The sequence below is a fragment of the Salvelinus fontinalis genome, chromosome 23 (genome assembly GCF_029448725.1).
Source record: "Salvelinus fontinalis isolate EN_2023a chromosome 23, ASM2944872v1, whole genome shotgun sequence".
NCBI lineage: Eukaryota > Metazoa > Chordata > Actinopteri > Salmoniformes > Salmonidae > Salvelinus > Salvelinus fontinalis.
The window spans coordinates 44,452,008-44,467,729 of NC_074687.1; the positions used below are offsets into that span (position 1 = coordinate 44,452,008).

The 15,722-nt window shown below is 40.6% G+C and overlaps 1 protein-coding gene across 3 annotated transcripts in view; it reads right to left on the bottom strand.

Moving 5' to 3' along the window:
* The window catches only part of LOC129821387 (inactive dipeptidyl peptidase 10-like), a 314,370-nt gene that overhangs the window by 68,983 nt on the left and 229,665 nt on the right, over positions 1-15,722 (bottom strand). For all 3 annotated transcript variants that reach the window (XM_055879015.1, XM_055879016.1, XM_055879017.1), the window contains exon 9: positions 13,761-13,915. In XM_055879015.1, coding sequence (XP_055734990.1) covers positions 13,761-13,915 — 155 coding nt within the window. The remainder of the gene's footprint in view (positions 1-13,760; positions 13,916-15,722) is intronic.

The following is a 15,722-nucleotide window of genomic DNA, read 5'->3' on the forward strand; positions in this document are numbered from 1 at the left end:
AGAGAGAGAGAGAGAGAGAGAGAGAGAGAGAGAGAGAGAGAGAGAGAGAGAGAGAGAGAGAGAGAGAGAGAGAGAGAGAGAGAGAGAGAGAGAGAGAGAGAGAGAGAGAGAGAGAGAGAGAGAATAGCAACAACAAAAAAATAACAATATGGGGTGAGGTAGTTGGGTGTGCTATTTACAGATGGGCTGTGTACAGGTACAGTGACCGGTGAGCTGCTCTGACAGCTGATGCTTAAAGTTAGAGAGGGAGATATGAGTCTCCAGCTTCAGTGATTTTTGCAATTCGTTCCAGTCATTGGCATGATCAGGGAAATATACCTGCTGGAGCGCGTGCTACGGGTGGGTGTTGCTATGGTGACCAGTGAGCTGAGATAAGGTGGGGCTTTACCAATCGAAAACTTATAGATGACCTGGAGCCAGAGGGTTTGGCGACGAATATGTAGCGAGGGCCAGCCAACGAGAGCATACAGGTCACAGTGGTGGGTAGTATATGGGACTTTGGTGACAAAATGGATGGCACTGTGATAGACTACATCCAATTTGCTGAGTAGAGTGTTGGAGGCTATTTTGTAAATGAAATCGCCAAAGGCAAGAATTGGTAGGATAGTCAGTTTTACGAGGGTATGTTTGGCAGCATGAGTGAAGGAGTCTTCATTGCAAAATTCTTAGCCAATTGTAGATTTAATTTTGGATTGGAAATGCTTAATGTGAGTCTGGAAGGAGAGTTTACAGTCTAACCAGACACCTAGGTATTTGTAGTTGTCCACATATTCTAGGTCAGAACCGTCCAGAGTAGTGATACTAGTCGGGCTGGCGGGTGTGGGCAGCGATCGGTTGAAGAGCATGCATTTAGTTTTACTAGCATTTAAAAGCAGTTGGAGGCCACGGAAGGAGGGTTGTATGGCATTGAAGATTGTTTGGAGGTTTGTTAACACAGTGTCCAAAGAAGGGCCAGATGTATACAGAATAGTGTCGTCTGCGTAGATGGATCAGAGAATCACCAGCAGCAAGAGCGACATCATTGATATATACAGAGAAAAGAGTCAGCCTGAGAATTGAACCCTGTGGCACCCCCATAGAGACTGCCACAGATCCGGACAACAGGCCCTCCGATTTGACACACTGAACTCTATCTGATAAGTAGTTGGTGAACCAGGCGAGGCAGTCATTTGAGAAACCAAGGCTATTGAGTCTGCTGATAAGAATGCGATGATTGACAGAGTCGAAAGCCTTGGCCAGGACAATGAAGACGGCTGCACAGTACTGTCTTTTATTGATGGTGGTTGTGATATTATTTAGGACCTTGAGCGTGGCTGAGGTGCACACATGACCAGCTCGGAAACCAGATTGCATAGCGGAGAAGGTACGGTGGGATTCGAAATGGTCAGTGATCTGTTTTTTCACTTGGCTTTCAAAGACTTTAGAAAGGCAGGACAAGATGGATATAGGTCTATAACAGTTTGGTCGAGAGTGTATCCCCCTTTGAAGAGGAGGATGTCCGCGGCAGCTTTCCAATCTTTTGGGATCTCAGACATCACAAAAGAGAGGTTGAACAGGGTAGTAATAGGGGTTGCAACAATTTTGGCTGTGAATTTTAAGAAAGAGAGGGTCCAGATTGTCTAGCCCAGCTGATTTGCAGGGATCCAGATTTTGCAGCTCTTTCAGAACATCGGCTGTCTGGATTTTGGTGAAGGAGAAGCGGGGAGGGGGTGGGGGGGGGCTTGTGCAAGTTGCTGCAGATTTATTGGTGGTGACAGTACTTCCTGACCTCAGTGCAATGGGCAGCTGGGAGGAGGTGCTCTTATTCTCTATGGACTTTACAGTGTCCAAAAACTTTTTGGAATTAGTGCTACAGGATGCAAATTTCTGTTTGAAAAAGCTAGCCTTAGCTTTCCTATCTGACTGTGAATATGGGTTCCTGACTTTCCTGAAAAGTTGCATATCACAGGGGCTATTCGATGCTAAATGTAGTTCGCCACAGGAGGTTTTGGTGCTGGTCAAGGGCAGTCAAGTCCGGGGTGAACCAAGGTCTATATTTGTTCTTAGTTGTAGTTTTTTGAATGGGGCATGCTTATTTAAGATGGTGAGGAAAGCACTTTTAAAGACAACAAGGCATCCTCTACTAACGGGACGAGGTCAAAATCCTTCCAGGATATCCGGACCAGGTTGATTAGAAAGGCCTGCACACTGAAGTGTTTTAGGGAGCGTTTGACAGTGATGAGGGGTGGTCGTTTGACCGCGGACCTATTACAGACGCAGGCAATGAGGCAGTGATTGCTGAGATCCTGGTTGAAGACAGCCGAGGTGTATTTAGAGGGCAAGTTGGTCAGGAGGATATCTATGAGGGTGCCCATTGTTACGGATTTAAGGTTGTACCTGGTCGGTTCCTTGATAATTTGTGTGAGATTGAGGGCATCTATCTTAGATTGTAGGACGGCCGGGTGCTAAGCATATCCCAGTTTAGGTCACCTAACAGTACAAATTCTGAAGATAGATGGGGGGCAATCAATTCACATATGGAGTCCAGGGCACAGATGGGGCTGAGGGGAGTCTATAACAAGCGACAACAGTGAGAGACTTATTTCTGGAAAGGTGGATTTTTCAAGTAGAAGCTCAAATTGTTTGGGCATAGACCTGGATAGTATGACAGAACTCTGCAGGCTATCTCTGCAGTAGATTGCAACTCTGCCCTCTTTGGCAGTTCTATCTTGTCGGAAAATGTTGTAATTGGGGATGGAAATTTCAGAATTTTTGGTGGCCTTCCTAAAGCAGGATTCAGACACAGCTAGAATATCAGGATTGGTGGAGTGTGCTAAAGCATGTGAATAAAACAAACTTAGGTAGGAGGCTGCTGATGTTAACATGCATGAAGGCTTTTGCGGTCACAGAAGTCGAGAAATGACAGCGCCTGGGGAATAGGTGTGTTGCTGAGGGCTACAGGGCCTGGGTTAACCTCTACATCACCGGAAGAACAGAGGAGGAGTAGGATCAGGGTTGGTTAGTTGGTTAGGACATCAATTTTGCCAACAATTGTTTACAGACAGATTATTTAACGTATAATTCAATGTGTGACAATTCCAGTGGGTCAAAAGTTTACATACACTAAGTTGACTGTGCCTTGAAACAGCTTGGAAAATTCCAGAAAATTATGTCATGGCTTTAAAAGCTTCAGACAGGCTAATTGACATCGTTTGAGTCAATTGGAGGTGTACCTGTGGATGTATTTCAAGGCCTACCTTCAAACTCGGTGCCTCTTTGCTTGACATCATGGGAAAATCAAAAGAATTGTAGACCTCCACAAGTCTGGTTCATCCTTGGGAGCAATTTCCAAACACCTGAACGTACCACGTTCATCTGGACAAATGATAGTACGCAAGTATAAACACAATGGGACCATGCAGCCGTCATACCGCTCTGGAAGGAGACGCGTTCTGTATCCTAGAGATGAACGTACTTTGGTGCAAAAAGTGCAAATCAATCCCAGAACAACAGCAAAGGACTTTGTGAAGATGCTGGAAGAAACAGATACAAAGGTATCTACAGTGGGGCATTAAAGTATTTAGTCAGCCACCAATTGTGCAAGTTCTCCCACTTAAAAAGATGAGAGAGGCCTGTAATTTTCATCATAGGTACACTTCAACTATGACAGACAAAATGAGAAAAGAAATCCAGAACATCACATTGTAGGATTTTTTATGAACTTATTTGCAAATTATGGTGGAAAATAAGTATTTGGTCAATAACAAAAGTTTATCTCAATACTTTGTTATATACCCTTTGTTGGCAATGACAGAGGTTTTCTGCATTGCATCGTTTTCTGTAAGTCTTCACAAGGTTTTCACACACTGTTGCTGGTATTTTGGCCAATTCCTCCATGCAGATCTCCTCTAGAGCAGTGATGTTTTGGGGCTGTTGCTGGGAAACACAGACTTTCAACTCCATCCAAAGATTTTCTATGGGGTTGAGATCTGGAGACTGGCTAGTGGGTGACTAAATACTTTTTTGCCTCACTGTATATCCACAGTAAAACAAGTCCTATATCGACATAACCTGAAAGGCTGCTCAGCAAGGAAGAAGCCACTGCTCCAAAATGGCCATAAAAAAAGCCAAACTACGGTTTGCAAATGCACATGGGGACAAAGATCGTACTTTTTGGAGAAATGTCCTCTTTATTTTTATTTTACCAGGTAAGTTGACTGAGAACACGTTCTCATTTGCAGCAACGACCTGGGGAATAGTTACAGGGGAGAGGGGGATGAATTAACCAATTGTAAACTGGGGATTATTAGGTGACCATGATGGTTTGAGGGCCAGATTGGGAATTTAGCCAGGACACCGGTTAACACCCCTACTCTTACGATAAGTGCCATGGGATTTTTAATGACCTCAGAGAGTCAGGACACCCGTTTAACGCCCCATCCGAAAGACAGCACCCTACACAGGGCAGTGTCCCCAATCACTGCCCTGGGGCATTGGGATATTTCTTTTAGACCAGAGGAAAGAGTGCCTCCTACTGGCCCTCCAACACCACTTCCAGCAGCATCTGGTCTCCCATCCAGGGACTGACGAGGACCAACCCTGCTTAGCTTCAGAAGCAAGCCAGCAGTGGTATGCAGGGTGGTATGCTGCTGGCTGATGAAAGAAAATAGAACCATTTGGCCATTATGACCATTGTTATGTTTGGAGGGAAAAGGGGGAGGCGTGTAAGCCGAAGAACACCATCCCAGCCGTGAAGCATCATGTTGTGGGGTTGCTTTGCTGCAGGAGGGACTGGTGCACTTCACAAAATAGATGTGGATGTATTGAAGCAACATCTCAAGATATCAGTCAGGAGGTTAAAGCTTGGTCGCAAATGGGTCTTCCAAATGGACAATGACCCAAGCATACTTCCAAAGTTGTGGCAAAATGGCTTAAGAACAACAAAGTCAACGTATTGGAGTGGCCATCACAAAGCCCTGACCTCAATCCTATAGACAATTTGTTGGCAGAACTGAAAAAGTGTGTGTGAGCAAGGAGGCCTACAAACCTGACTCAGTTACATCAGCTCTGTCCGGAGGAATGGGCCAAAATTCACCCAACTTATTGTGGGAAGCTTGTGGAAGGCTACCCGAAATGTGTGACCGAAGTTAAACAATTTCAAGGCAATGCTACCAAATACTAATTGAGTGTATGTAAACTTCTGACCCACTGGGAATGTGATGAAAGAAATAAAAGCTGAAATACATACACATACATATACAGACATAAACCCTACCACCCCTCCACCAATTGGAGTCAACTAATAAACAATAACACCTAGGCTTCTACCTTCAGTTTATACATATTTTACACATTTTACAGACACAATCTATTTTACAATAGTTATATTTTGTTTGTTTTTAGTCCTTCCTCTTTTTGTTGTCCATGCAGTTCGATTTCTATTTGTAACGGTGCTATTTCACAAAATTTTGGAACCTATATACATTTTACAGAACACGTATGTTGTACATTGGTTATCTTGTTGTTATTAGTCCCACCCTTCAGCTCCATTCAACCCCTCCCATCTATCTCTTTACACCATCCATTTTGGATTTCTATTTGCCATATATTTTTCAACTATGATGCTTCACAAAAGTACTAAACCGTTCTATTCTCATAGTTTCTTCAGATTGTAAATTAAAGATAATTTGTTTTGCTAAAATCATTATTATTTATTGATTGATTATGACTTTTCAAATCACCTAGTATTGCTATCTGCAGTGTTAGTTTTAGGTAAATGTTGCAATTCTTCAGCCGTTCCTGGACCTTTGACCAAAAACGTGCTACATGTGGACAGTACCAAAATAAAATGATCTAATGACTCTGCCTCCTCACTGCAAAAACTGCAGAGCGGGGAAGATTGCATCCTCAATATACAGAACATTCTATTGGTTGCAAGAATTTTGTATAACAATTTCAATTGAAAAATGTAATGTTCTGAATCCAGCGTTGTTTTGCGTGTCAATTCATAAATCATGTGCCATGAAATAGGTATATCGAAAATCTCTTCCCAAATATTTTGCATTTTATATGGCACAGGTGTCAATATTTTGGTCCTTAAATGAAATTGGTATACGTTCTTATTCATCACAATTTTCTTTTAATATTTATGGTCTTTAATGCAGGGCCAACAGACAAGTTCCTTACTTTTTCCCCCTTCTACTTGCCTCTTCCATTTTTGTGGTAATGCTGCAATTAGTTGGTTGAAATGTTGGGCAGAGCCGACATTTCCATATGTCTGTGTTAGCTGTATGTGTGACATAACTCCACCAGTCCTATTTAGGATATCATTTACAAAAATGATACCTTTTTTAAACATTTCATCCCAAAAAATTTTTTTATCATTAGTATATTTGAGTTTAACCACAATATTTGTTGTATTATTTGTTCTGTATTTTCAGGTGGATTAACCTGAAATTGCAATCAACTTTCTAAGGCTTGTTTAAAAAATAACAATATTTTGGAGATGATTTTGTTTTCAAATAACCGAAAGTGAGCGAGAAAAAGGCCATTCTTGAACATGGGGTGAGAGACATTCCTACCAATTTACTGGAGAACCATTTCGGATTTAAGTATAACTTTTGTATGACTGATGCCTTTAGTGAGAGGTCTAAAGCTTTAATATTTAATAATTTCTGCCATCCGAATTCATATTTGTTATATAAAGAGGCCCTTTTAATTTTGTCTGGCTTGCCATTCCAAATAAAATTGAATATTGTTTGTTCATATAATTTAAAAAGCAGGTCACTAGGTTTAGGCAAAACCATAAACAAATAGGTAAACTGTGATATGACGAAAGAGTTAATCAGGGTGATTTTTTCACAAATAGACAGGTATTTTCCTTTCCATGGTAGCAAGATCTTATCTATTTCTATACAAATGTATTGGAGTAAGATCATTTCTTTCTTTCGAGATTTGTATACCGAGTATGCCTACATCCCCTTCAGACCATTTTATTGGTGAACTACACGATAATGTAAAAGTAGCATTTTTTAGTGATCCAATACGTAATATAGTACACTTATTATAATTTAGTTTTAATCCAGAGAGGTTAGCAAAAGTATCGATATCCTCTATGAGGCTGTGGAGGGACTCCAATTGTGGTTTTAAAAGAAAACGTGAATCATCAGCACACAATGACACCTTTGTTTTTTAGCCATGGATTTCTATTCCCTTAATATTATTGTTGGATCTAATTTTAACAGCTAACATTTCGATGGCAAAAATAAATAGATATGCCGATAGTTGACAACCTTGTTTTACTCCTCTTGACAGTTTAAAACTTTCTGAGCCGTAGAATATATTTACTATTTTACACCTAGGGTTACTATACATAACTTTTACCCATTTTATAAGAGATTCTGCAAAATTAAAATATTCTAGGCATTTATATATAAACTCCAGTCGTACTTTATCAAAAGCCTTTTCAAAATCAGGTATGAAAACCAGGCCTGGTGTCCCCGATATTTCATAGTATTCTATTGTTTCCAGTACTTGTCTTATATTATCTCCTATGCATCGTCCATGTAAAAAACCTGTCTGATTAGGATTAATAATATCTGACAATACCTTTTTAATTCTATGCGCCAAGCATTTAGCTCAAATTTTTGCATCACAACACTGAAATGTAAGAGGCCTCCAATTTTTTTGAATGGACTGGATCTTTATATAAACCACTTGGATCCTGTTTCAGTAATAATGAAATCAGACCTTGTTGAGTATCTGATAATCTACCACATATATAGGAGTGGTTAAAACATGCTAATAACGGTCCTCTGAGTACATCAAAAGACGTTTGGTATTCTTCCACTGGTATGTCGTCTAGCCATGGAGTTTCCTCAGCCTTAAAGGCTTTAATTGCAATAAGTTCCTCCTCTGTAAGTTGGCCTTCACATCAGTCTTTCTGTACAGATGTTAATATTACATTATCAATAGGAAAAAGATCCGTACAATTAGCTTCGGTTAGTGGAGATGGAGGAGACTGAAACGAAAACATATTCTTAAAGTACTTTACTTCCTCTTTCAAAATAGCATTCGGTGAATCATGTGTGACTCCATCATTTGTAACCAGTTTCAATAAAAAAAAAATTGCTAGCATTTCTATGTTGAAGATTGAAAAAGAATTCGGTGCATTTTCCCCCATATTCCATCCAGTTTGCTTTATATTTATAATATATTACACTGGATCTTTCTTGAATGAGTTCATCCATTACTTTTTGGTTTTCCTCTAACTTATTCTGTGCCTCTACGGTACAGTTTCTATTGCTATCTATCTGTACTGTTAGTCCTTCAATTTCCTTTGTTAATATGGACTCCTTTGATCTCAATTGCTTTTGTTTTATAGATGAGTACTGAACTGTATGGCCTATAAAGGCACATTTAAAAGTGTCCCATACAATAAGGGGATCTGCTGTACCTATGTTATGTCGGAAAAAGCCAGTTATAAATTATTGTGTCCTAGTTATAAACAAGTTATCATCTAGTAGGCTATGATTACATTTCCATATCCTCGCCCACGTGGAAATTCTTTCTGTAAGAGTAATATATATGCCAATTATGTGATGATCCGACTGCATTCTGTCCCCTATCAACACTTTTTAAACTTTTGGTGCCAGCGAGAATGACATAAGAAGTAATCAAGACGACTAGCTTGATTAAGCCTCCGCCATGTATATCTCACTAAGTCAGGGTATTTAAGCCTCCATATAGCCACTAATTCCAATATATCCATGGCATTCATGATTTCCTTAAGTGCCTGAGGGTGATAGTTTGTAGTGTGATTTCCTTTACGCTCCATAGAGGTATTTAAAACCGTATTAAAAATCCCCCACCGTAATAATAGAGTCTTGTGTTGCTTGTAGAGTTGATACATTCTTATATACACTGCTCAAAAAAATAAAGGGAACACTTAAACAAACACAATGTAACTCCAAGTCAATCACACTTCTGTGAAATCAAACTGTCCACTTAGGAAGCAACACTGATTGACAACAAAGCGTTCTTGTATTGTCGGCTGTGTCATCCATATTGTGTCATCCATTTAGCTAACTTTGTCCTGTCAGGGGAGGGGACTCTACAGCATCCTCTGCCTCAAAAGCTGATACAAGGTAGACCCTCACCTACAACTGCCGTGCCGTTCATCCGCTGGTTTGAATGTTTAAAAGTTTCCAAAAAGCATTGATACTATAGATATAAAAACCTACCTTCATATTTTGAAGTAGGAAGACGACAGCTCCATTTATATATTTGTTTTCATACAGGTAGACCTACTACTATTGTACTGATGTAGCCTACTACTATTATTCATGTTCCTATTACATTTTCAAACTATGAAGCTGAGCGAAAAAGAGCGCCACCCTTTGGTAGTATCCAAAAGTGGTTCCGGTTTAGGTTATATGTACAACTGTTCCAGCGCCTGCTAGAGGACATACATAATGAGTAGGAGCCAGGGATACAATTTATTTCAACACTTTATTTCCATACACCCGCAGCAAACAGGAAGAGGACACTAGTGGTAAACAGGAAGAGGAGACTAGTGGTAAACAGGAAGAAGAGACTAGTGCTAGGGAATAGTGTATAGTGGTTCTCTAGGAAAAGAAGAGAGAGAGAGAGATAATGTATCAGACACTGTACAACTGTTATAGCTACAAAGGCAGTAATAACAATGCAATTGCAATGTTACTGTAGTAATAGCGGGGCTAACAACTACATCATTGTACAGTGATACGCAATACAGTGGCTAATAGCTCACAATGAACACAACAGGCTATATACAAATGAATAAACACATGGTAGTAATTACGCAGTAGTTAAACAGTACCAATGGCCTATTACATACAGAGGCAGAATATACACATGAACCCTAACAAAGTCCACTTACAGGGTCAGTGAAGCACTAACACATGGTTGGAAAGTCCAGGGTGGAGGCTTGTCCTCGTAGGATGGGTCCAGTGGTGAGTTCTTCTGACTTGTTGTCAAGTGCAAGTGCTGGTTATACACCCCTAACCCACCCCCCACCACTTCTAGCTCTGACTACTGACTACTACTACGTTATTGAGGGAAAATGTACGTTCTATGCCTGTGATATGTGGTTGTCCCACCTAGCTATCTTAACATCAATGCACTGACTGTAAGTCCCTCTGGATAAGAGTGTCTGCTAAATGATTCAAATGTAAATGTCAATGTATCTCTGCACCTCTGTGTCCAATTAAATAACAGGCAGGAATAGGGGTCTGTTACTCCACCTGATAGGGCCTGGGGTCAGCTGACTGAGTGCCCTGGAAACCTGGTCCCTAACACAGATGTGTGAAGTGGCCTCTGTAAGTGGACAATAGATTCAGGCTGAGGCAGGGGATGGCAGCCTACCACAGCAGTAAAAGTCCCAGTGCCATGGAGAGTGTTTGAATACTTAATGGATGAGGGTTTACATTTCACAGTTATACGGTTTTGTACACTGAGTGAATATGTTTAAGTGTAAAAAAATATATTTATACCAAATATCGCAAACACTTCGTATGGTGTTTACATGCGTAGATCCGAGAACAATAGACTTCTGTTGCTGCTACAGCAGCCGTGCAACGTCTATTCTTTGAGAACACGTCTATGTAGCAGGTCACATTGACTGCAGTAGGACTCTATCAACTCTGCATCACGCACGTCTCACGGATGTGGATCTCACGGATGTGGATCTCACGGATGTGGATCTCACGGATGTGGATCTCACGGATGTGGATCTCGCGGATGTGGATCTCACGGATGTGGATCTCACAGATGTGGATCTCACGGATGTGGTGTAAGTGTGCTATCTAAAAGCTCAAGAGGAATGTTGATTTGTCTTACTCCCGAAACATTGATTTTGGTTTTGATCGTATGAAGACGAGAGATATAGTTAATATCACTTACTCAGACTAGTCAGTGCTATCTTGGAGTAAGGAATATAAATAAACTAACTGAAAATGACCAGTAGTTGATGACAGGGGTGCCTTGTTACAATTAAATCAAATTAAACTGTATTAGTCACATGGGGTGAGGTGGGGTGGCACTGCAAATAGTCTGGGTAGCCATTTGACTAGATGTTCAGGAGTCTTATGGCTTGGGGTAGAAGCTGTTTAGAAGCCTCTTCGACCTAGAATTGGCGCTCTGGTACCGCTTGCCGTGCGGTAGCAGAGAGAACAGTCTATGACTAGGGTGGCTGGAATCTTTCACAATTTTAAGGGCTCTGTAGTGCCTTGCGGCCGGAGGCCGAGAAGTTGCCATACCAGGCAGTGATGCAACCAGTCAGGATGCTCTCGATGGTGCAGCTGTAGAACCTTTTGAGGATCTGAGGACCCATGCCAAATCTTTTCATACTCCTGAGGGGGACTAGGTTTTGTTGTGCCCTCTTCACAACTGTATTGGTGTGCATGGACCATGTTGGTTTGTTGGTGATGTGGACACCAAGGAACTTGAAGCTCTCAAACTGCTCCACTGCAGCCCCGTCGATGAGAATGGGGCGTACTCTGTCCTCTTTTTCCTGCAGTCCACAATCATCTCCTTTGTCTTGATCACGTTGAGGGAGAGGTTGTTGTCCTGGCACCACACGGCCAGGTCTCTGACCTCCTCCCTATAGGCTGTTTTGTCGTTGTCTGTAATCAAGCCTACCACTGTTGGCAAATTTAATGATGGTGTTGGAGTCGTGCCTGGCCGTGCAGTCATGAGTGAACAGGGAGTACAGGAGGGGACTGAGCACGCTCCCCTGAGGGGCCCCTGTGTTGAGGATCAGCGCGGTGGATGTGTTGTTACCTACCCTTACCACCTGGGGCGGCCCATCAGGAAGCCCAGGATCCAGTTGAAGGGGGAGGTGTTTAGTCCCAGGGACCTTAGCTTAGAGATGAACTTTGTATGGGTCCCTGTGTGTGAAGTAAAGGTGGTCCAGAGTTATTTGTCCTCTGGTTGCACATTTAACATGCTGATAGAAATTTGGTGAAACGGATTTAAGTTTCACTGCAGTAAAGTCCCTGGCTACTAGGAGCGCCACCTCTGGGTGAGCGTTTTCTTGTTTGCTTATGGCGGAATACAGCTCATTCAATGCTGTCTTAGTGCCAGCCTCTGACTGTGGTGGTATGTGAACAGCTACAAAAAATACAGATGAAATCTCTCTCGATAGGCTGTGTGGTCTACAGCTTATCATGAGATACTTTACCTCAGGCGAGCAATAGCTCGAGACTTCCTTAGGTATCGTGCACCAGCTGTCGTTTACAAAAATACATAGACTGCCTCCCCTTGTCTTACCAGATGCAGCTGTTCTATCCTGCCGGTACATCGAATAACCAGCCAGCTGTATGTTGATGTTGTCGTCGTTCAGCCAAGATGTTACAGCTGGCTGGTTTTAATGTTTTGTTGGTAGTTTAATCTTCCGCGTAACTTGTCAATTTTATTGTCCAAAGATTGCACGTTTGCTAGCGGAATGTAGTGGCACCTTTTAGTTGCATGTAACAATGGTCAGATTTTGTTTTGAGTTATTAACATGGTAATTCACAGTTTACTTTCAAATGTGTAATTATAAAACGTTAGTTGCATAGTGGAACAATAAAATGTGTAATAACATCAGTAATTACACATGTGGAATAACCTTCAGCAAGTGGATGTGTAATTACACCTTCCTTGTTCGGATTGTGTAATAACTGAATGCGCTTCAACCTTATTACTAAGTAGTTACATAGTAACACCTATAACTCCTATGTTACTGCAGTTATTACTGTGTAGTTGCATAGTAATAAGGGCAACTCAATGTAAAGGGTTACCCAAATGTTAATGGTTGTGAAAGAAAACGAGAAAATACAGTATGACAAAAAGTTATCACCTCATTTACACACAACACTGTATTCAGCCTAACCATGTTTAAATATGAATGAAAGCCACAAAGGTTGGCTTTGAACAATGCATGAAGACATGTACCAGACCCCATAGAGACTAATCATAGAGACACAGTATCGTATTGACCTTTACTAATGCCAAACCTCCCTAATAGAGTAGCAGTGCTTTTTCTACATTCAGTGTGGCATTCTCTGTTGGTACTCAACCCTAAATGCCATATGCCAAGCTCTACTGGTTCTCACCCTCGGTATGGATTCTGACGCTTCTAGTTTAACCTTGGGCCAAAAACACAGGGCCGGATTGGCCTCACACTGGGCCACAGGGCTGTGCTGCGAGAGGCACACATAAACCAGGAAGAGGGATCGCTTAGGTGTCCACTGTTTTCTAATTATCACTGTCGAAAGAAATGGAACTCTATTCCCTTTATAGTGCACCACTTTTGACTGAGGCCCGTAGGGCTTTGGTAAAAAGTAGTGCACCTTACTGGGAAAAGGGTGTAAATTGGGAAACATCTATTTGGTGGGGAGTTTTAGTCTTAATTGCTGCAGGAAAGGGACACTTTTTGGATGGATCTTACTTTACATTGAAATAGCATTGTGTCATCGCTGCTTGATATAAGTTTTGAATTATAATGATTAAAATAATAGGTTTCGTCGTGTTTTACACTGTAAATAAGTCAAATACAAATATCTAAGTGTGCATTCTAAAAGCTCAAGAGGAATGTTGATTTGTCTTACTCCCGAAACACCGATTTTGGTTTTGATTATATGAAGACTAGAGATATAGTTAATAAATATTAATTTGTTTCATTCCACCTATCGAGCTCGCTAGGTGGGTGGCAGCAGACAATGTAATATACATAATCTCAGATTAAGGCTATTGCTTACCTTAGGGTAGGGGTATTGCTTTCCCTTGGGGTATGAAGACCCAGTGAAGCGAGGAAGGGCCATATTTGGCACCAGAGTGTCATTGAGAACCAGAAAGGCCAATCTCTCTCCATCGGGTGACCACCAGTGTGCCACATGGGACTGGAGAATCTCCTCTGTAGAAAGACATAAGGAATAGATAAATACATTATAGAGCTCTATAAATGTTTTTATTTCCCAACGATATGGCCACATATGGTTGTATTAATATGTTACCGTACATGGACATTTAATGTGAGAATGGCTTTTTAGATAATAGTTGATATTAACATATTTCCTTAAGTTCAGTCTTAACTTTTCATATGTACTGTTTCATATAAGAAGGACACATATCCATAGTGTGTTCAAAAATACAGCGCCACTAAATCATTTCCACGACTCAAGTATGATGCTCGCGAGCATGATGTTCGAGTGCAGTTAACGGTACTCGAGGGTCTGTGACAGCGTAAGGTCACACAATTCAGATGTTAATTAGGTCTGATTAAGAGGCATTTGCATATCTCAAAATAGATGATCGGAGAGAGAGAGAGAGAGAGAGAGAGAGAGAGAGAGAGAGAGAGAGAGATTAACATGTTAGTTCACATTGTCAGAGAGACAAACTAAGGAATAATAGGTTGTCATAGAGACTGTCATATTACCATGAAAATCACATAGTTTATGCGGGAAAAAAGTGTAGTTCATACAGATAAAACATAAAAGAATATCAATTGTTTTCCCAGAGGTATAGTTATAGGAAACCAATAAGTACCACACCGTATCAGATGAAGCTTTGAACTAAAATAGGCTAAGGGCCAAGTTAGCTTTGTACCTTCAAAAGTGTATTAAAACATTGATGAAATAACAAAAAGGTAAAATAAAGGTCAAGAGAAAGAAAAAAACAAAAGTAAACGGTAAATACACATGATCTCATGTTTTGGATTTGTTTTTGGTGTTTCACATATTTGTGGGGGAAAAACAGGTGCAAACTTGGCCCTAAATGTCCATTTAAAGGCAAAAATACCCACACAACATAGAATGACAATGGTAATTTTTCACACAAAGGTACAAGGAATAATGAACAAACAATATATGCAATTGCACAGTTAAAGTGACTGCTTGCAGAAACACTTCCTAAATCAGTGTATAATTGTGTTTCTCCTGAGCAGTGTTGGGGGTAACGCGTTACATAATCAGATTACTTTCATGAGTAACTGAGTAAAGTAACATGTTACTTTTTCAAATTGGGTATTATTATTACAGTTACTTTGTCAGACAACGCTTGCGTTACTTTCAGCGTCATATCTCTACCGGCCGTGTGTTTCCATGATCCGAACTCGATTAATTTCCGCATTTAGAGAGAGCAGAGAAAGGCTGTTTGGAGGAATGTCAAAACAGCTACTGTCCATAGACATGTATAGAGGGAGCACCTCTGATCTTTGCCATCGAATGCGGAGAGATTTTGATTTTTCATGAAAGTAACGCAAAGTTATAAAACTAGTAATATAATGTGTTACTTTCATCACAAAGTAATATTGTAAAGTATTGTAAAGTAACGCGTTAATATATTTTCAAGTAACAATCCCAACACTCCTGAGTAACGGGATGAAACTCTTCCCTATTCAAATGTGCTATTTGATCACATTCATATTGAATACTTCAAAAAATAAATAAACTGGCTTTTGGCACTAATTTAGAATTGAATTAATCTACCTATTGTGCAGCTGAAGAGAAATTGGAAAATGTATTAGTTTGACTACCCCACTGTGTTTGACTAATTTGACATCATCAGAAAAACATGAAATGTTGGAATAGCTGAAAATCATTCCACTGTGTTTACTCAGTCACAAATATCTTCGTTACACGAAATACTATTGACAATATCGTAGCTATGGAGAACTTTGAACTCTTATGCGGATTTTAAAATAATCGCATGAAATCTGTCGC